This window comes from Heptranchias perlo, chromosome 25 (genome assembly GCF_035084215.1).
Source record: "Heptranchias perlo isolate sHepPer1 chromosome 25, sHepPer1.hap1, whole genome shotgun sequence".
Taxonomy (NCBI): domain Eukaryota; kingdom Metazoa; phylum Chordata; class Chondrichthyes; order Hexanchiformes; family Hexanchidae; genus Heptranchias; species Heptranchias perlo.
Window position 1 is genome coordinate 1868689 of NC_090349.1, and position 22879 is coordinate 1891567.

At 47.0% G+C, this 22879-nt stretch overlaps 1 protein-coding gene across 8 annotated transcripts in view; it reads left to right on the forward strand.

The window, feature by feature from the left end:
• The window catches only part of specc1la (sperm antigen with calponin homology and coiled-coil domains 1-like a), a 400129-nt gene that overhangs the window by 325818 nt on the left and 51432 nt on the right, over positions 1–22879 (forward strand). Inside the window, exon 14 of one of the 8 annotated variants that reach the window (XM_068005429.1) lies at positions 9691–9748. The exons of the other annotated variants lie outside the window; for them this stretch is intronic. Within the exon in view, the coding sequence (XP_067861530.1) occupies positions 9691–9729 (39 nt within the window). The 3' untranslated portion in view covers positions 9730–9748. Of the gene's footprint in view, positions 1–9690; positions 9749–22879 lie in introns of those variants that run through there. 8 annotated transcript variants of the gene reach the window in all.

A 22879-nucleotide genomic window follows, 5' to 3' on the forward strand; every position in this document is an offset into this window, starting at 1 on the left:
TGGGAGTGAATGGTGAGATTGGAGGGACAGTGAGAGTGAATGGTGAGATTAGAGGGACAGTGGGAGTGAATGGTGAGATTAGAGGAACAGTGGGAGTGAATGGTGAGATTAGAGGGACAGTGAGAGTGAATGGTGTGATTGGAGGGACAGTGGGAGTGAATGGTGTGATTGGAGGGACAGTGAGAGTGAATGGTGAGATTAGAGGGACAGTGGGAGTGAATGGTGAGATTAGAGGGACAGTGGGAGTGAATGGTGAGATTAGAGGGACAGTGGGAGTGAATGGTGTGATTGGAGGGACAGTGGGAGTGAATGGTGTGATTGGAGGGACAGTGAGAGTGAATGGTGAGATTGGAGGGACAGTGAGATTGAATGGTGTGATTGGAGGGACAGTGAGAGTGAATGGTGAGATTAGAGGGACAGTGAGAGTGAATGGTGAGATTAGAGGGACAGTGAGAGTGAATGGTGAGATTAGAGGGACAGTGGGAGTGAATGGTGAGATTAGAGGGACAGTGAGAGTGAATGGTGAGATTAGAGGGACAGTGAGAGTGAATGGTGAGATTGGAGGGACAGTGAGAGTGAATGGTGAGATTAGAGAGACAGTGGGAGTGAATGGTGTGATTGGAGGGACAGTGAGAGTGAATGGTGTGATTGGAGGGACAGTGAGAGTGAATGGTGAGATTAGAGGGACAGTGAGAGTGAATGGTGAGATTAGAGGGACAGTGAGAGTGAATGGTGTGATTGGAGGGACAGTGAGAGTGAATGGTGTGATTGGAGGGACAGTGAGAGTGAATGGTGAGATTAGAGGGACAGTGAGAGTGAATGGTGTGATTGGAGCGACAGTGGGAGTGAATGGTGTGATTGGAGGGACAGTGGGAGTGAATGGTGAGATTAGGGGGACAGTGGGAGTGAATGGTGAGATTAGAGGGACAGTGAGAGTGAATGGTGAGATTAGAGGAACAGTGGGAGTGAATGGTGAGATTAGAGGGACAGTGAGAGTGAATGGTGTGATTGGAGGGACAGTGGGAGTGAATGGTGTGATTGGAGGGACAGTGAGAGTGAATGGTGAGATTAGAGGGACAGTGGGAGTGAATGGTGTGATTGGAGAGACAGTGGGAGTGAATGGTGTGATTGGAGGGACAGTGAGAGTGAATGGTGAGATTAGAGGGACAGTGGGAGTGAATGGTGTGATTGGAGGGACAGTGAGAGTGAATGGTGAGATTAGAGGGACAGTGAGATTGAATGGTGAGATTAGAGGGACAGTGAGAGTGAGTGGTGAGATTAGAGGGACAGTGGGAGTGAATGGTGAGATTAGAGGGACAGTGAGAGTGAATGGTGTGATTGGAGGGACAGTGGGAGTGAATGGTGTGATTGGAGGGACAGTGAGAGTGAATGGTGAGATTAGAGGGACAGTGGGAGTGAATGGTGAGATTAGAGGGACAGTGAGAGTGAGTGGTGAGATTAGAGGGACAGTGGGAGTGAATGGTGAGATTAGAGGGACAGTGAGAGTGAATGGTGAGATTAGAGGGACAGTGAGAGTGAGTGGTGAGATTAGAGGGACAGTGGGAGTGAATGGTGAGATTAGAGGGACAGTGAGAGTGAGTGGTGAGATTAGAGGGACAGTGAGAGTGAATGGTGAGATTAGAGGGACAGTGAGAGTGAATGGTGAGATTAGAGGGACAGTGAGAGTGAGTGGTGAGATTAGAGGGACAGTGAGAGTGAATGGTGAGATTAGAGGGACAGTGAGAGTGAATGGTGAGATTAGAGGGACAGTGAGAGTGAGTGGTGAGATTAGAGGGACAGTGAGAGTGAATGGTGAGATTAGAGGGACAGTGAGAGTGAATGGTGAGATTAGAGGGACAGTGAGAGTGAGTGGTGAGATTAGAGGGACAGTGAGAGTGAATGGTGAGATTAGAGGGACAGTGAGAGTGAATGGTGAGATTAGAGGGACAGTGAGAGTGAGTGGTGAGATTAGAGGGACAGTGGGAGTGAATGGTGAGATTAGAGGGACAGTGGGAGTGAATGGTGTGATTGGAGAGACAGTGGGAGTGAATGGTGTGATTGGAGGGACAGTGAGAGTGAATGGTGAGATTAGAGGGACAGTGGGAGTGAATGGTGTGATTGGAGGGACAGTGAGAGTGAACGGTGAGATTAGAGGGACAGTGAGATTGAATGGTGAGATTAGAGGGACAGTGAGAGTGAGTGGTGAGATTAGAGGGACAGTGGGAGTGAATGGTGAGATTAGAGGGACAGTGAGAGTGAATGGTGAGATTAGAGGGACAGTGGGAGTGAATGGTGTGATTGGAGAGACAGTGGGAGTGAATGGTGTGATTGGAGGGACAGTGAGAGTGAATGGTGAGATTAGAGGGACAGTGGGAGTGAATGGTGTGATTGGAGAGACAGTGGGAGTGAATGGTGTGATTGGAGGGACAGTGAGAGTGAATGGTGAGATTAGAAGGACAGTGAGAGTGAATGGTGTGATTGGAGGGACAGTGAGAGTGAATGGTGTGATTGGAGGGACAGTGAGAGTGAATGGTGTGATTAGTGGGACAGTGGGAGTGAATGGTGAGATTAGAGGGACAGTGGGAGTGAATGGTGAGATTAGAGGGACAGTGAGAGTGAATGGTGAGATTGGAGGGACAGTGGGAGTGAATGGTGAGATTGGAGGGACAGTGAGAGTGAATGGTGAGATTAGAGGGACAGTGGGAGTGAATGGTGAGATTAGAGGAACAGTGGGAGTGAATGGTGAGATTAGAGGGACAGTGAGAGTGAATGGTGTGATTGGAGGGACAGTGGGAGTGAATGGTGTGATTGGAGGGACAGTGAGAGTGAATGGTGAGATTAGAGGGACAGTGAGAGTGAATGGTGAGATTAGAGGGACAGTGGGAGTGAATGGTGAGATTAGAGGGACAGTGAGAGTGAATGGTGAGATTAGAGGGACAGTGGGAGTGAATGGTGAGATTAGAGGGACAGTGAGAGTGAATGGTGAGATTGGAGGGACAGTGGGAGTGAATGGTGAGATTGGAGGGACAGTGAGAGTGAATGGTGAGATTAGAGGGACAGTGGGAGTGAATGGTGAGATTAGAGGAACAGTGGGAGTGAATGGTGAGATTAGAGGGACAGTGAGAGTGAATGGTGTGATTGGAGGGACAGTGGGAGTGAATGGTGTGATTGGAGGGACAGTGAGAGTGAATGGTGAGATTAGAGGGACAGTGAGAGTGAATGGTGAGATTAGAGGGACAGTGGGAGTGAATGGTGAGATTAGAGGGACAGTGAGAGTGAATGGTGAGATTAGAGGGACAGTGGGAGTGAATGGTGTGATTGGAGAGACAGTGGGAGTGAATGGTGTGATTGGAGGGACAGTGAGAGTGAATGGTGAGATTAGAGGGACAGTGGGAGTGAATGGTGTGATTGGAGAGACAGTGGGAGTGAATGGTGTGATTGGAGAGACAGTGGGAGTGAATGGTGTGATTGGAGGGACAGTGAGAGTGAATGGTGAGATTAGAGGGACAGTGAGATTGAATGGTGTGATTGGAGGGACAGTGGGAGTGAATGGTGAGATTAGAGGGACAGTGAGAGTGAATGGTGTGATTGGAGGGACAGTGAGAGTGAATGGTGTGATTAGTGGGACAGTGGGAGTGAATGGTGAGATTAGAGGGACAGTGGGAGTGAATGGTGAGATTAGAGGGACAGTGAGAGTGAATGGTGAGATTAGAGGGACAGTGGGAGTGAATGGTGAGATTAGTGGGACAGTGGGAGTGAATGGTGAGATTAGAGGGACAGTGGGAGTGAATGGTGAGATTAGAGGGACAGTGAGAGTGAATGGTGAGATTAGAGGGACAGTGAGATTGAATGGTGTGATTGGAGGGACAGTGAGAGTGAATGGTGTGATTGGAGGGACAGTGGGAGTGAATGGTGAGATTAGAGGGACAGTGAGAGTGAATGGTGAGATTGGAGGGACAGTGAGAGTGAATGGTGAGATTCGAGGGACAGTGGGAGTGAATGGTGTGATTGGAGGGACAGTGAGAGTGAATGGTGTGATTAGAGGGACAGTGAGAGTGAATGGTGTGATTGGAGGGACAGTGAGAGTGAATGGTGTGATTGGAGGGACAGTGAGAGTGAATGGTGAGATTAGAGGGACAGTGGGAGTGAACGGTGAGATTGGAGGGACCGTGAGAGTGAATGGTGTGATTGGAGGGACAGTGAGAGTGAACGGTGAGATTAGAGGGACAGTGAGAGTGAACGGTGAGATTAGAGGGACAGTGAGAGTGAACGGTGAGATTAGAGGGACAGTGAGAGTGAACGGTGAGATTAGAGGGACAGTGAGAGTGAACGGTGAGATTAGAGGGACAGTGAGAGTGAACGGTGAGATTAGAGGGACAGTGGGAGTGAATGGTGTGATTGGAGGGACAGTGAGAGTGAATGGTGAGATTAGAGGGACAGTGAGAGTGAACGGTGAGATTAGAGGGACAGTGAGAGTGAACGGTGAGATTAGAGGGACAGTGAGAGTGAACGGTGAGATTAGAGGGACAGTGAGAGTGAATGGTGAGATTAGAGGGACAGTGGGAGTGAATGGTGTGATTGGAGGGACAGTGAGAGTGAATGGTGAGATTAGAGGGACAGTGAGAGTGAACGGTGAGATTAGAGGGACAGTGAGAGTGAACGGTGAGATTAGAGGGACAGTGAGAGTGAACGGTGAGATTAGAGGGACAGTGAGAGTGAACGGTGAGATTAGAGGGACAGTGAGAGTGAACGGTGAGATTAGAGGGACAGTGAGAGTGAACGGTGAGATTAGAGGGACCGTGTCATTGAACACTAGGGCGGAATTTGCCTTTTGCTGCTTATTAGGGATTGCGATCAGGCTTCACTCCACCGCCATGTCCCCAGCCTAGTTTCCTTGGTCAGGGGTCGTTCCGATTTCATGACAGGAGCCCACCCTGAATCCATAAGCTGAGCAGTGACCCCTCAGGAACATTCTGCAATGGGAGCAGCAGTGCAGCCCCCTGGAGGGAGGCCACTTCAAGAGCCCCAAAGAAAGAGTCAAGTTTGTGCAGCCCTCAGATGAGCGTGGCCTACAGAGCTAGGTATCTGGGACCAAACTGGTGAAAGAGGAGACCACTACAAGTCCCCCCCCCCTCCCCCTCACCCCCAGCCTTTCAGGCTTTTCCTGTCACTACCCCGGGGACTATCTCCAAGCTTCACCTGATGCTTCTGGGGAACATCAGTGAGGAGGGCAGACAGGAGGGAAATATGCCCAGAATGTGGGCCCCGTCCCTTGCCTGACCTTTGCATGCAGCGAGCAGGGTGTAGGAGCGGGTGGGGGGCAAGAGAAGGAAAATCAAGGTTGTGTTAAAGCAGCAGTCGGCCTGGTTGCCTGACTTTCCCTGCTGTTTCCACCTGGTTTGGTTCAAGTTCCTGGCCTAGAAATCCAGTTGGTCTGTCCCAATATGGACCGGTGACATCTATGGCCACCAAGTTTGTTGATCGGTGCTGATGATAGCGTTAGGGTCACAGCTGTTTATACAATATGCTTTCCTTTAGCTGCAAGGATGTTTACAAAAAGGCGATCTGTCATTGCAGCCCAACTTAGGGTGCATCATTTGCACATCTGTCCATGCTCACATGACTGGTACATGAGAGCTCCCTATCTAGAGGTGGTCAAGAAACCTATCCAACAGGTCCTCACCTCATTGGAGCAGCTCCAACTTCTTCTCAACACCCGTAAGTCTTTAGCCCAAAGGACATAGCAGTCATCCTCTGAGCAAAACATCCTTCAACAGCCTGCTCGCATTAAGGGGCTGTGTGTCCAAGGCCGAGTGTTCCAACAGCTTAGATTTAGTTAACTTAAAAAAACACATCACAAGAATAGTGTGTTGACGGGCTTAATGAATCACAGTTTGACAGGACATTGGGAGGTGCAATAAGCTTAAGTAGAATTTCAAGTACAGATACAGGTCAGTCAGCCCAACAGGCCTGTATCGGTGTTTACGCTCCATACAATACCTCCTCGCTCCCTACTTCATCTCACCCTATTGACATATCCTTCTATTCCTTTCTCCCTCATGTACTTATCTAGCTTCCCCTCAAATGCATCTGTACTCTTCACCTCAACTACTGCGTGTGGTAGCAAGTTACACATACTAACCACTCTCTGAGTAAAGAAGGTGCCCAGAGCTTAATCACTTCTTTCACCTCTTCAGACCAAAATGTAATTGCAGCCCAGACTGGTTGGTGCAGTGAGCTGGTCCTCTTGTCCATCCATCTTAAGGGTTTGGGTTTGAATCCAGCTCACATTGTTGGCTTGAAAGTCTCTTCCCTTTTTCAGCTTTTGGCCAGAGTTTGGGCAGTTTCAATCCGGTTCTTGTCAACAACAGCGCAGCAACTTGCATTTATATAGCTCCTTTAACGTAGTAAAACGTCCCTGGATGCTTCTCAGGAGCGTTATCAAATAGAATTTGACACTGAGCCATATTAGGAAAGGTGACTGAGGTAGGTTTTAAGGAGCGCCTTAATGGAGGAGAGAGAGATGGAGAGGTTTAAGGAGGGAATGCCAGAGTTTTGGGCCTAGGCAGCTGAAGGCACGGCCGCCAATGGTGGAGTGATTAAAATCAGGAATGCGCAAGAGGCCATAAGTGGAGAATGCAGAGATCTCAGAGGATTGTAGGGCTGGAGGAGGTTACAGAGATAGGGAGGGGGGTGGCAGTGGAGGGATTTGAAAACAAGGATGAGAATTTTAAAATCGAGGTGTTGCTGGACCGGGAGCTAATGTAGGTCAGCGAGCAGAGGGCTGGTGGGTGAACGGAACTTGGTGCGAGTTAGGATATGGGCAACAGAGTTTTAGATGAGCTCAAGTTTATGGAGGGTGGAAGATGGGAGGCCGGCCAGGAGAACATTGGAATAGTCAAGGCAAGGATGAGGGTTATAGCAACAGATGAGCTGAGGCAGGGGCGGAGACAGGCGATGTTAGAGGTGGAAGAAGATGGTCTTGGTGATGGAGTGGATATGTGGCCAGAAGGTCATCTCGGTCAAATAGTACACTAAGGTTGCGAAAGTTCTGGTTCAGCCTCAGACAGTGGCCAGGGGAAGGGATGGTGTCAGTGGTTAGGGAACGGAGTTTGTGGCGGGGACCGAAGACAATGGCTTCGGTCTTCCCAATAAACATTTGGAGGAAACAGTTGGTGGAAATTTCTGTTCATCCAATACTGGATGTCGGACAAGTAGCGTGACAGATCAAAGGCACTGGAGGGCTCAACAGAGGTAGTGGTGAGGTAGAGCTGGGTGTTGTCAGCATACATGAGGAATCTGACCTTGTGTTTTCGGATGATGTTGCCGAGGGGCAGCATGTAGATGAGAAATAGGAGGGGGCCAAGATCGTTGGGGGTCTCCAGAGGCAACGCAGCGGGAGTGGGAAGAGAAGCCATTGCAGATGATTCTCTGGCTACGACTGGATCGATAAGAATGGAACCAGGCGAGCGCAATCCCACCTAGCTGGACAACGGAGAAACGGCGTTGGAGGAGGATGGTGGGGTCAACCGTGTCAAAGGCTGAAGACAGGTTGAGAAGGATGAGGAGGGATAGTTTATCATGGTCATGGTCACAGTCACATAGGGTGTCACTTATGACTCTGATAAGGGCCGTTTCAGTGCTATGGCAGGGGTGGAAACCTGATTGGAGGGGTTCAAACATGGAGTTGCGGGAAAGATGGGCTATGATTTGGGAGGCGGTAACACGTTCAAGGACTTTGGAGAGGAAAGGGAGGCTGGGCACAAATTTACAGCACAAAATTGCCCAAAATCTTGTCACTATTTTGGTGCCCTTGCTCAGGATGGCCAGTTGGATAGCTAGTGAGGGAAATGAGATCCTCAGGATGTGTTTGTAAGGATGGCCCTGAGATACTGCTGAGCCAGACTAGAGGGAGCATTACTGTGCACTTGGCCTGTACTGTACCTGACCTGGGAGTGCATGCTTCTGACACTAGAACACAGTGTTATTGAGCTTGAATACTGACCACTTTGACCATTAAGGGCATCAGTCTTGTGGCTGTGTTTGTGTGGGCTGGTCTGGAGTCTTTGGGCCATTGACCATCCCACATGTTTACACATAGCAACAGATACAGGTGTAATAACTGAGTTGTAATTCCCTCTCCATAGCTGATTGCAAATGTTCACCGATCTGCTGTAATATGAACTGTACGTTTCACTGGGCAGTACAAGTTCCGATCCTGAGAGTGCACAGTGGAGTTGGAATGTGTGAGGAATATATTCCATTCTGCAGCAGTAAAAGTGGGTCCAGAATCTGGTGTGTCTGCCAGGTGGTGTGATAAAGAATATTGCTAATTAGTTAAATTCTTCCTGTGTACAGATGATTAGAAGAAGATTCCGAGGAATGTTTTTGGTGAAAATATTTGCTGGTGTCAGCAGTGACCTGAGGGTGGCCAAAAATCTGACTTTTTGTAGACAAATGGATTAAATCGAAAACCACCTACTCGGCAACAGGAAACCAATTGGAAGAATGAGTTAAATAAGATTTGTGGTGAGATGAGGTCTGGAAGATGAGTCTGTCCATGTGCACAGTACATACAGTATTGGACTGAGATCACAATAAAGAATAAGTGGGAAAACAAATAGAATTAAATATTTTATGTATTGGAATTGTTTACTACCTAATATAGTATTTTCACTGACAGCCTCCTGTTTTCTCTCCATATTCTGACTTTTCGCACTATTTTCCTACATCTTTTTGTTTGGCTCATCTGGAACTCATTTATTTTTCAGCCAAGTGAAGAAAAGAAATGAGCACATTTCACGCTGTCCTGTTGAAGTTACAAAGGTGATATTTAACAATCGCACTCGCACATTCTGTGCACAAGCCACGCAGGAGGTTTGCATTTCACTCAGTGATAACTCGTTATTTAAAGAAAGACTTGCATTTATACAGCGCCTTTCACAATCTCAAGACATCCCAACGTGCTTCACAGCCATTGAAGTACTTTTGAAGTGTAGTCACTGTTGTAATGTAGGAAACGCAGCAGCCAATTTGCACACAGCAAGATCCCACAAACAGCAATGAGATAATGACCAGTTAATCTGTGTTAGTGAAGTTGGTTGAGGGATAAATATTGGTCAGAACACCGGGGAGAACTCCTCTGATCATCTTCAAATAGTGCTGTGGGATCTTTTACATCTCATTCGAAAAACGGCACCTCCAACAGTGCAGCACTCCCTCAGTACTGCACTGGGAGTGTCAGCCTGGATTATGTACTCAAGTCTATGAAATAGGTCTTGAACCCATGACCTTCTGACTCAAGAGGCGAGCGTGCTACCACTGGGCCATGGCTGCCACCTTATTTAGATGGCTGTTGGTTGAGACTTCTCAAATTAATTTCACTCGGGACTCTTACAGACAACAGAGAGGGGAGATGTTCATCTCATCTATCTGAGTTGAATCAGACTCCGGTTGCGAGAGAAGTATTTTACTGCACCACCCAGTCAGGACCGGCCAAAGATTCTGGGGCTCCTGCAAGAGCTGTTCTGTGCCCCTGTCTCATGAGCTAGTCAAGTACTGAAGAAGTGGGCTGTTATTCTGAGGAGTGGGGGTCACCAGAGCATACCATGGAAAGTTTGGAAATGTACATATAAATTGGTACAGTCTGTCTGGTACATTTTTCTATTCTATTTGTTTATTTTGTTCCAGGAGCTCAGCATAACAGGCAAGGATTCCCGAACATGTTGACAATAGATTTGTTTACCAGGATCTAGACACCACCTCAAAGCTGGTGTATGTGGCTTCAATAAAAGTACTCTCCTTGAGCCCCTGTTGCTCTCCCTCTTTTTTTTCTCTCTCTATCTGTTGCATCATCTCTTACATGACTATTCTAGGGTGTTTCTTCCAGTGAAAGCCAAATGTCTCTCTTACTTTTCTGCTTTCTCTCTGTTAGTCCTTCCCTGTGTCACTGTTACTCCCTTCTTTATCTTCTTGTTTCTTGAATTCTTAGTCTGACTGCTGCTACTTTCTCTGTTATTCCAGTGGTCTGTAGACTCCGGTTGCGAGTGGAGTATTTTGTTCTCAACTGCATCCTTTTCATCCAGTGATCCTGAACAGCTGATCAGTGTATATACTGTATCAGGGCTCCTCTCCTCACTGGGACATTGAACAGCTGATCAGTGTATATACTGTATCAGGGCTCCTCTCCTCACTGGGACATTGAACAGCTGATCAGTGTATATACTGTATCAGGGCTCCTCTCCTCACTGGGACATTGAACAGCTGATCAGTGTATATACTGTATCAGGGCTCCTCTCCTCACTGGGACATTGAACAGCTGATCAGTGTATATACTGTATCAGGGCTCCTCTCCTCACTGGGACATTGAACAGCTGATCAGTGTATATACTGTATCAGGGCTCCTCTCCTCACTGGGACATTGAACAGCTGATCAGTGCTCATTTACCAACTGCACAGGATTGACTAGGTAAATCAGAGCTATGTGGAAATGATGTGATTGGCACTGAGACACACATTGAGTGAGAAATGCCCTGTGACCGTGAGATTTGCAGAGGCCTTAAATCGTCCCTGTACCCAGTCCCCTGCCAGTTATATATCTTAAATTAACACTCACTGGAAAAGATTTCTGTAGGGGAGCAGGGGAGATTTTAATCCAGATCACCTAGAAATCCCAGAGATGCCTTTACGAAGGATAGATCAGGAAAAAAGTATTGGTAGTTGGAAGTTCCCAGATGGCAGGAACTTGTGCTTCATATTGTTGAATCTGGAGTGATGAAGACTTTTCATTTATTTCAGGGAAGCATCATCAGATCCTTGCTTGTGATATACCAGTGATGGCAGCGAGCTTCATTTAACATTGTAAACCCAAAGGGGAAAGGCACTTCTATTGCAGACTGAAATGTTCTGTGTCGCTTTTTTGTCCCTTTATTGACTTGAATAATGTGTACAAGAACAGCCTCAGGGAGCAGATTCAAGGATAGATGTGTGGGTAAATGGAGACGTGTTGCTGCTGGTAGTGGAGCTTGTGCTTTACGTCCTCTCCTGTCGGAAGGAGTTCACTGTTACTGCGATACAGTTCCCCATAAACTGTCGTGCCCTCTGGTACCGAATAGTGCCATGGAATCTTTTACATCCACTGAAAGTGGCCATTCTTCATGTGTGAGGCTAGATGATATCGACAGGCTGCTTAAACATGTAGGGCCTCGAAGGCAAGTCTGATCCTGTCCTCACAATGCGCTTTCCTCACACAGCAGAGGGCACTGGATAGTGAATAGGAGCAGGAAACCTAACTGATCTTTATTTTTCCCCTCCCTAACTCTGGGCGTCTGAAGAGGCTGCAGCAAATGAATGTCTGAGCCCTCTGCACTCAAACTACCTCTAATATCACCGGCTGATCCCTGAAAAGCCTGGCCTGACTGATTCCAGAACTGCCATTTCAGTGCTAACTGTGGTCAGGGACAAATTATTTTTGTAATCCTTGGCTCAGTGGTAGCACTCTCACTTCTGAGTCAGAAGGTTGTAGGTTCAATTCCCACTCCAGAGACTTGAGCACACAATTTAGGCTGACTCTTCAGTGCAGTACTGAGGGAGTGCTGCACTGTCGGAGGTACCGTCTTTCAGATGAGATATTAAACTGAGGCCCCGTCTGCCCTTTCAGTGGATGTAAAAGATTCCATGGCACTATTCGAAGAAGAGCAGGGGAGTTCTTCCTGGTGTCCTGGCCCTCAACCAACATCACTAAAACAGATTATCTGGTCATTTATCTCATTGCTGTTTGTGGGATCTTACTGTGTGAAAATTGGGTACTATGTTTCCTATATTACACCAATATAGGAAACACTTCAAAAATACTTCATTAGCCGTAAAGTGCTTTAGGATGCTCTGATGTCATGAAAGGCGCTATATAAATGCAAATTCTTCTAAAGAAAAATCTTCATTTTTGGCTTTCTGAATAAAAATTGGTTTTGATGCTTCAGGACTTGTTTCAGAATGCTGTGATGGAGGCTGTGTTCACTGCTGGAAATGCAACCCCCTTTTTTGCATTATGGCTTAGTTGGAGGCAGACAAGGGGAAACGACTACAAGCGCCCTTGACCACTGCTGAAATCATTTTCCTCTCCTGAACCACTAACTACTGTTTCCCTACCACCATAGTAGGGATTCCCCTCTCCCTGACCGTATAGTGCTCTACGCCACCTGAAATAAAGGGAGAAGCCTTATGGTTAAACCAGTGCCCTCCTCCTATTCCTGCACCATCATTCTTTATACCTACACTCGATTTCCCTGTTCCTTCACCACCTGCTGGGGAGCAGTACAGCCAGCATTAGGGATCGGGAGGGTCAACCTGAGACACTGGCTGGGGAGGGCACGGAGATTGCAGTCGGGGGCCAGTATCTAGCTGGAGGAAATTTTGGTGCATCCAAGACTAGATATTGGACAAGCACTCTAAGAGCAGAGAGGCAGTGGAGGGATTGAGAGAGGAGGTAGAGCTGGGTGTCATCAACTTCCATGTAGAAGCTGACCCCATATCTGGATGCTATCGTCAAGGAATAGCACGTAGATGGGGAAGAGGAGGGGTGACGGCTGGATCCTTGGGGAATCCAGAGTGACAATAGCGGGGTTGGGAAGAGAAGTCTTTGCTGGAGATGCTCATGTTTAGTGCTATCACAGAGTGCAAAGAAGTGAAAATGAACAAAAATTGCCGGGGAGTGTAGAATCCTGTTGCCTGATGGGTAGAAACCACAGATTTTAAAAAATTAACTCTAATTAGTTTTGAATAGTCAATCTGATGGTGTATCACTGAGCCCTGTTTTGTAGTATTTTATTTTTGACCACGAATAACATCAAGAAAGGAATCATCACAGCTCCAAAACTGCCAAAACACCCAGTTAAAAGGGCAGCATTAATCTTATATGCTTGGCCAGAAATTGCAACCTTGTTAAAAAGAAAAGCAGATTACCCTGAGATTCCCTTAACTGGCTGGTGTTGCAATCTGCAAGGTTCAGAGGGAAATGGTCAATCTGTCAGGTGCTGACATTAGTATATTTGCTTCACAGGAAATGAGATATGACAGGAGGAAACAATTGTACTGACTGCTGAAAACCTACTATAATCACAGGTTATCATCACCAGCCATCATATCAGATATCACTATACTGTTTAACTAATAAACTCCATCAGCTAGAACGTTTTTCAAAATTTAGATAGCAGAGGAGTAAAATATTGGATCTGCCGGTGCAGCAATAAGCATCTCCTGTCTGGATAGAGGAACATTACAACTGAAGCAATTTAATTGGATTTAAACAGTATGGTTTTAAGAAATCCCAGCCTCACTAAAACACTCTCAGCTATAAGGTGATCATTTGCTGCCTTAGTTCATGGCTCGTGTTGTGCTGGTTTAGTATCGTGCATCTTGTATTTCCTGCTGGGTTTTGCTTCTCCCCAAGAGAAATTATTTGAAAAAACTTTTAGGATCGCAAATCACACAAAGATCAATTGAAGAAAAGTGGCAGACCGTACAGAATTAAACATTTATCATGATGCATAAAGTCGATAACATGGTCGTCCCAAACAGGTGGGATACAACGAGAATTCTCAAAAAATTAATAGGAAATAGGAGCTACATAAATACAGTGCTTGTTGTGGGTAGTAGAGGATACTGAATGCCATCCTAATATTCAGATAAGTAGTGGGATAAGCATCAAGGATGTACAAATTTAATCCCATATGTGTAGTGAGGGGAATGCTGGAGTTTTGTGAGTTATAGGAGTACATCAAACGAACATGGTTATCAGAATGAATCAACAACATGCTTTTAAGGAGCTGTAGGTCATGTTTGGTAAATCTGCTCTAACTCTTGAGAAGATAGTTGGTAGATGAGGCCCATCCATTGGACATAATTGATTTGGATTGTCAGAAGGCATTCGCTAGTTTTGCACTTACAGCTTTTAGAAAAGATTAGGCTGACTAAATTTACGGCACAGGAGTTGGATTAAAAATTGGCTTGAAAAATAGGAAGCCAAATGAATGAGCAGCGACCAGGGTTGGGTCTGTTTTCTTCAGTCACCTGTTCATGTTAAGGAGGAGGTGATTTTCAGTAGTATTGGAAAATTTACCCTTGGCCTTGTGGCCAGTTGATTCAAGAGTAAGAGAAAAGCCATGGGATATGATTTTATCTCGGAGCCGGGTATCCCGCACATCAGTAGCTATTTGCGTGGGGAACCCGGAAGCCAAAAGAGTGCGTCGCAATCTGCAATCGCAACAGAATTGAAGGTGAGTCTTTGAGCTTCCGGGTTTCCCACGTGCTAGGCAGCTGGATTGACAGGCTGACTGCCCGTTGGAAGGGAAAGGGGGACGGGAGGGAGAACGAGATTGTGAGCCCCAGAAAAAAAAGTCAGAGGAGGGTGGAGAATGTGCAGGACATCAGGGTGGGGGGGGGGGGGGGTTGGTCAGCCAGCATTGGGGGATCGGGGGGGTTGGTCAGCCAGCATTGGGGGATCGGGGGGGTTGGTTAGCCAGCATTGGGGGATCGGGGGGGTTGGTTAGCCAGCATTGGGGGATCGGGGGAGTTGGTCAGCCAGCATTGGGGGATCGGGGGGGTTGGTCAGCCAGCATTGGGGGATCGGGGGGGTTGGTCAGCCAGCATTGGGGGATCGGGGGGGTTGGTTAGCCAGCATTGGGGGATCGGGGGGGTTGGTCAGCCAGCATTGGGGGATCGGGGCGGTTGGTCAGCCAGCATTGGGGGATCGGTGGGGGGGGGGGGGGGGTGGCCGGCCAGCATTGGGGGATGCGGTGGGGGGAGGTGGTCGGCCAGCATTGGGGGATGGGGTGGGGGGAGGTGGTCGGCCAGCATTGAGGGATCGGGGAGGGGCGGGGTCAGCCAACATTGGGGATCGGGGGGGAATGTCAGCCAGGATCGGGGGTGGGGGGGGGAAGGTCAGCCAGCAGCAGGGATCGGGGGGAGGGTCACCTGGGATCGGGGTGGGGGTCCTGCATTGGGTGGGGCGGTCAATCACTGAGGTCCCGTCAGCCAGGTGAGCTTGTTGGGCCTGGATGAAGCAGTCCTATTCCTCCGAGCCCACAAGCTGTGCAATAAAGGCACTCACCTCATGGATCCGGCCCTTTCCACCTGCTTTTACCTGACGTGAATCAGAAACGATGGGAAACCCAAACAGGTATGGTTAAATTCATTTAGGTTATCCAATACACAAAGAATTAAGTACCTCAACAATTTAATGAGGTGCATCGCTCTTTCAAGCATCGACCCGCCAGTTTTAAGTGGGGGCGGGACTTTTTGGTGACTGCTGTCCACACACATCCAAACCTGCCTGGGTCAAACCCAGAAATGGGCGAATTGGAGCCAGGATGTGATCCTGCTCCAAAATGCTGTTATTTTAACCCCCCAACCTCCACCAACCCATTCTATTCTTGGGGGTTAAAATTAACCCCATGGAGTTCAATATGAATAATTGTAAAGTAGTGCACGTTGACAAAGGAGGAAAAGATAAACAGCTATCATAGTAGTTACAGCACAGAAGGAGGCCATTCGGCCCAACGTGCCTGTGCGGGCTCTTTGAAAGAGCCGTTCAATTAGTCCCACTCCCTGCTTTTTCCCCATAGCCTTGTAAATTTTTTCCCATCAAATATTCATCCAATTCCACTTTGAAAGTTATTATTGAATCTGCTTCCACCACCCTTTCAGGCAGCGCATTTCAGATCATTACAACTCGCTGTGTAAAAAAATGTTTCCTCATGTCGCCTCTGGTACTTTTGCCAATTTACCGACCCTTCTGCCACTAGAAACAGTTTCCCCTTCTTATCAAAACCGTTCGTGATTTTGAACACCTCTATCAAATGTCCCCTTATCCTTCTCTGTTCTAAGGTGAACAACCCCACCTTCTCCAGTCTCTCCACATAACTGAAATCCCTCATCCCTGGTACCATTCTAGTAAATCGCTTCGCAAACCTCTTTAAGGTCTTGACATCCTTCCTAAAGTGTGGGGCCCAGAATTGAACACAATACTCCAGCTGAGGCCTAACCAGTGTTTTATAACAGTTTAGCAGTGTTTTATAACACTTTGTACTCTATGCCTCTGTTAATGAAGCCAAGGATCCCTTATGTTTTTTTAACGGCCTTCTCAACTTGTTCTGCCACCTTCAAACATTTGTATATTTACACCCCCAGGACTCTCTGTTCCTGCACTCCCTTTAAAATTGTACCATTTAGTTTATATTGCCTCTCCTCATTCTTCCTACCACAATGTATCACTTCACACTTCTCTGCATTAAATTTCATCTGCCATGTGTCTGCCCATTTCATCAGTCTGTCTATGTCCTCCTGAAGTCTGTAATTATCCTCCACATTGCTTACTACATTTTGGAGTTTTGTGTCATCTGCAAACTTTGAAATTATAGCCTCTATACCCAAGTCCAAATCATTAATATATATCAAAAAGAGCAGTGGTCCTGGGAAACACCACTATACACCTCCCTCGAGTCTGAAAAACAACCGTTCACCACTACTCTGCTTTCTGTCCCTTAGCCAATTTTGTATCCACGCTGCCACTATCCCTTTAATCCCATGGACTTAGACTTGTTAGAAAAATTAATTATGTGGTATTTTATCAAACCCCTTTTGAAAGTCCATATACACATCAACCGCACTAGCCTCATCAGCCCTCTCCATTACGTCATCAAAGAACTCAATCAAGTTAGTTAAACACGATTTTCCTTTAACAAATCTATGTTGACTTTCATTTATTAGCCCATACTTTTCTAAGTGCCAATTAATTTTATCCCTGATTATTGTCTCTAAAAGTTTCCCCAGCACTGATGTTAGGCAGACGGGCCTGTAATTGCCGGGTTTACCTTTTTTGAACAGGAGTGTGATATTTGTAATCCTCCAGTCCTCTGGCACTGCCCCCACATCTATGGAGGATTGAAAGATTGTGGCCAGAGGTTACATTCCGTCTGGACTGGGTGACTTTTCTACTTTGAGTACTACCAACCTTTTAAATACCTCCTCTTTATCTATTTTTATCCTATCCAATATCGCTACTACCTCCTCCTTTACTGCTACAATGGCAGCATCCTCTTCTCTAGTGAAGACCGACACGAAGTATTCATTTAGTGCCTCAGCCATACCCTCTGCCTCCATAAGAAGATCTAATTTTTTGTCCCTAATCGGCTCCACCCTTCCTTTGACTATCCTTTTACTATTTATATGTTTATAAAAGACAATTTTGCGTTTCCTTTTTTGTTAGCCGCTAATCTATTCTCATGTTCTCTCTTTGCCCCTCTTGTTTTCTTTTTTAGATCTCCTCTGTACTTTCTGTATTCAGCTTGGTCCTCTACTATATTATGAATCTTACGTTTGTCAACAATCCCCTTTTTCTGTTTCACTTTAATCTTTTTAATTTTAACTCTAGCTTTGGATGCCCTTCCTTTCCCCCTCGTAGGAATCTGTACCCGAACCATCTCCTCCTTGAAACCCTCCCATTGTTCAATTACTGTTTTGCCTACCAATTTTTGATTCCAATCCACCTGGGCAAGATCCCTTTTTAACTCACTGAAATTTGCCCTCCTCCAGGTAAGTATTTTCTCATTTGATTGTTCCTTATCCTTTTCCATAACTATTCTAAACCTAATGATATTATGATCACTGTTCCCCAAATGCTCTCCCATTGAAACATGCTCCACCTGCCCCACTTCATTCCCCAGAACGAGATCCAGCACTGCTCCCTTCCTCTTTGGGCTGGAAACACACTGTTTAGAAAGTTCTCTTGTACACATTTCAGGAATTTCTCCCCCTCTTTGCCCTTTGCAGTGTTACTATCCCAGTCTATAAGGGTTGTTGCCCTTGACTTGAAAGCATGTTTTTCGAAGATTATGACTCACAAATTTGCTAGAATTCTTTGAGGGGATAATTGAATTAAGTGATAATAGTCTGATTCCTGCCTGCTGGAACTGTGGAATGGAGGCAGTCAGAGGTGAATGTTGTTAGATTTTTATTTGTTCCTGGGATGTGGGTAATGCTGGCAATGGTATTAGATGGGGAATTCCAGGAGCGTGACCAAGCGACGATGAAGGAACAGTGATTTGTGTATGTCCAGGTCAGGATAGGTGGTCAGTTGAAGTGGAACTTGCAAGTAATTGGGCTCAATTTTGGAATGAAGTAGCGGATGTGTTGGGGGCGGGGGGGGGGGCTTCGAAAATCGGGGAAATCCTGAGCGGGTTCGGAACACGGCTCCAACCTGCAGACTTCCACGTTCCCCACTGACGCGTCTGGGTGCACGCACACCTCACAAATGCGGAAGTCCCATCGGCAATTAAAGCCGGCGGGATGACAGTTAAGAGAGTTATTTAGATACTTGAAGTATTTAATTTTGTGCACATTGAGGCAGGGGTCCGATTTTTGAAATATGCCCACTGTGTTTCCTGTGCTGTGGGAAACACTCCATGTTCTGCTAGATGTGTTTCAGCCAGCAGCCAGTGGGACATTCAAATGCTGGTTTGACAGATGGGGATAAAAGGTGAGTTATTGCAGCAGGGCACTTCTTTCAAGCAAACTTTTGGCTGCGAGATCGTTCTGTTTTCACTGAAAATTCTTACTTTCCACTCACAATTCTTCTGTTCGCACATATTTAACAACTTTTCAGACCTCCTCAAACTCCTCAGGATGGCGGGGCGCCATAACTGCATTCGCCACTACATCCGAGGACGAGTAACATCACTAGTCTCACCACCCTTCCCTGCACAAAACAGTCCTGCAACTACACATACACCCACTTAAAGTGACCCAATTGGTGGCATCAAGTGTCGCCATTCATGGTGAACCTCATGAAAGGGCCATATCACAAAAGCCAGTCAAGAATGAGCAAGACGTGGCAGTAGTGGTGAGAATGATAACATTTAATGTCACTTTACCAAAAACCAAATATAAATGAAAAACATGATCATTTGTCAGACACTCTTGTGCATACCCTTCATGATTACATAACCTTAGCCTTTCTCTTCCAACTACTTCTTTGTGGTGCATCTGCTGTGACTGCAGCAGAGATAGTGGCAGGTTGCTCATGTTCATGTCCTGACTGCTTAGATGCTTTGGGCTAGGTTTCAGTGCCCGTGAGGGCCCCTCCAAAGACTGCTCCACCTGCACCTGTGCAGGGGCAGATTCGGCCACCTGGAGAGGAGGCATCATTGCGGGTACTGGTTGAGAGGGGGCAACGGGTGAGATGTGGGAGCACTTTTGAGTGGCGTCCCCTTTCTCCTATGTCCCCTTTCTCCTTCATTCCTCTCCTGGACCAGGCCCTCATCACTCCTACCACCCTGCTGGACAACAGTGTGGTGGACATGTGTGATGCATTGGAAGGCCACTTCTAAAGTATCTGTCAGCCTGTTTAAGGTGGCAGAATGTTGTTCACCCTGAATCCGAACGACCGTTGTTAGGACCTGAATGGACTCAATTGTGAGCCGTGCTTGAAGCTCAACGGAGGCTACCCTTCTCTCCATTGCAGACATTCCCGCACTTACCTGCGACACAATCTCAGACAATTGCTCACGTCCCTGTGACAGCATCTCAGAGATGCCCTCCCTTACCTGCACCACTATTCCACTCATGCAGGAGTTGGACTCCTCCGACCTCTGCGCTATTCTGGAGAGTGCGCGTGGCACCTGTTCCAGCACTTCACAAAGGTGCTGCTGTCCCTCGATCATTTTCCTTTTAAAGGATGGCCCCAGGGGTTCAGCACCTGCGTCCGGCTGAGCTGAGCCTGGAGAGGAGTGCTCCCACTGACGCGGACTCTCCGTAGCTTCCCCTGCCACCAGTGTCTACTCACCAGGTGCCGACCCAACTAACTCACTACTAGGATCCACTGAGGTGTGAGTATCTGCACTGGTGGATGGCCAGTTCAGATGTGATTGTGCGCCCTCAGAGGCCGGCAGGTCCTCTGAGGAATTGCCCTCTGCCGTCACTGCGGTCGTTAAAGGGCCTGTAAGAAACAGAAGGCAATATTAAGCATTATCACAGATGTGTCATGTTGCGATGAGCATACTGAGGTGCTGAAGATGGCAAGGTATGTTAACATCAATTCATATTGTGTGTGATGAATGTTAAAGTTCTGTCACCAGACGTTTGTGGGTGCCAGTCTCGGCGTCCCCGACGGACAGGCACTCGAGGGTTCGGCTGAGCTCCAGTGCCTCCTGCTTTGCATCTGTGAGGACCACTACTTGTTGTGGCCCCCCTCCATTCCTCGCCCACTCGCGTGCATTCTGGGCTCCCTTCTAGAAGGGGAGAAAGAACAAACGTGTGAGTGAGTGATGGTGACGTGGCCAACCGATGAATACATTGGTTTGGGTGAGGCTGACCGTGAAAGAGATGCATCAGAGGGTGAGTATGAGACAGAGCCAAGACATTGGATGAGGATTGGGGAGAGTGGTAGTGGTGGGGTGACTAATGGGGAGGTGAGGAAGTGCAGGTAATTTGAGGATGAGCCTTAAGTAGGTGTGAGGAGTGATGTGATAGAGTAGTGTGGGCAGTGCAGAATGAGTTGGGATGGGCGGTGATGTGGAACATGGAATGTAGGAGAATCAATAAGTGTACTCACTTTTGCTGACCTGGTTAGATCATTGAAGCGCTTCCTGCACTGGATCCAGGTGCAGGAGAGGCCCTGCCTCTGCCACCAAGATGGCCTGGCTCGTCTGCCACCTCAAGCCAGGTGGCAGAGGCAGGGCACATCCTCCCGTCCACAGGGTAAAACACTTCCCACCTCCTCCTCATCCCGTGCAGTCGCTGAACCTTGGAGCAGCCTTGCCCGGTGCTGCTTCATTTTGATTTCTGGGTGTTTGCTCCAGCAAAAGCCTTTGGAGGACTGCCCCTTTAAATAGAGCTCCTCCAGCTTGACAGCCTATGATGCAGGTGCGCAGTCCGCCCGCTGCGCAGCTTTCAGACAGCAAACCCGGAAGCCATGTTAAGTGGCACCATTCACTTGCGATCACGTGCAAAACGGACATATTTTGTTAGTCAGGTTACCCGCGCGCCCATTCAACGCCCCCCCCCCTCCATTCTAAAATCGGGGCCGTTGTGTTCCCATGATCTTGCCGCCCCTGTCCTTCTCTGTGGTAGAGGTCATGGGGCTGGGAGGTGCTGTCATAGTAAGCTTGGTGAGTTGCTGCAGTGCATCCTGTAGATAGTATAGCCATGATGCACCAGTTGGTGGATGGGGTGGATATTGAGTTCAACGTTGATTAAGCTCTGTCCTGGTTGGTGGTGAGCTTCTTGTGTGTTGTTGTGGCTGCATGCATCCAGGCAAGTGGAGAGTGTTCAATCAAACTTCTGACCAGCCTTGTAGATGGTAGAAGGTCTTTAAGGGGCCAAGAGATGAGCCACTTGTCACAGAGTACACAGCCTCTACCCTGCTCTTGTAGCTCTGATATTAGCCAGTCCAGTTCAGCTTCTGGTCAGTGGTGACCCCAGGATGTTACTGGTGGGGGACCTGGCAGTGATGATGCCATTTAAAGTCTGGGAAGAGGGTTGGATCTTTTATTTTTGGAGCTGGTCGTTGTCTAGCACTGACGTTAGAGGTGACGGACAAGTTTGCGAAAAATATCTTAAAAGATGGGTTTATGGTGGGTCATCGCCTTCAGGTGACTGAATGAGTTGGGTAGATTCCGTGACTCTGTGGGTTGTGCATGGCTTGTTGGAAGGAGTGAGCTTGTTTTCCTTTCATTCTTTATCTTCGCACTCTGCCAATCACAGATTTCTGCGAGTGAGTGCAGATGGATGGAGATGTGGGTAATATTCCCACAATATGAGATTAACCACATTTTAAAAAAAATAAGGTCTGAAGACAAAATGCTGTGCTCACAATCAGACGTTTAATGAGGGCGAAGTGTCATTAATTAATTTATCATTCAATATTGATATATTTACAGTACTATAGAAGGGTCCAGAGACTTGGGAAGTGAGGTAGTCAGATCTATAGGCTGTACAGTGATGTGAAGCTACATTCTCCCCTGTGTTCCCTCAGAGTTTGCTGCATACTGTGGACTGTGATCCAAATTGGATCAGATGCTGATACTGAAAATGAGTTTCAAATTGGATTGCTGCTTGGTGGCCGGAATCTTTATTGAACTTTAGAAGGCATGAATCTATTAAAAAAAAAACTGAAATACCAATTTTATTTGGGTAAGGAGTAGGATGAGAAGAGCTGTGACAGGCCTGAAAAGATCAAAAGCAACTAGAAGAACAGTGAGGAACTGAAGATGATCCATTGCTGTCACCTGCTAGCTCACCAATACTGGCCAGTAAGTAGTTTTAGCCTAAGTTAGCAGGTGGAATTTTCTAGTTTTGCTCCACATGCAATGGTGTCTTTGTATAATCTCCCACTCGTGCTTGTGATGTTGATCAAGAAGATTTAAGTTCCAAGAAATGGCTGAGACCGTGTTGTACAAACATACAAAATGCTGCTGTTGTTGAACAAATGAAATGGGTTTTTGGCTTCGATTGATGTACGTTTAGTGTCAACTGAGAGACACAACTGGAGCAAGCTGGGACCTGATTTTGAATTCTTTACAATATGCTGAGTATTCATTTAACCAGGAGACGCCATTGTGTCTTATGTGAAAATATTCAATTTAATAGTTTAATCGGTAGGATACCCAGTTTAGTCGGCATAACCCTAAATAGAAGCAACTCATAAATGCTATCATAATGTGAGATATAGTAAATATACAACAAGAGCTACAAAGCAGTAATCTAATCTCAACTTTATCATAAACCACAAGAGCAAAAGTTGAATGGTTTGTTGCAATGACTTCGACCCTGTGGTTAGATTACAGGCTGCAAATTGTTGGCTGGTGTCTGTGACTATTTAAAGCCC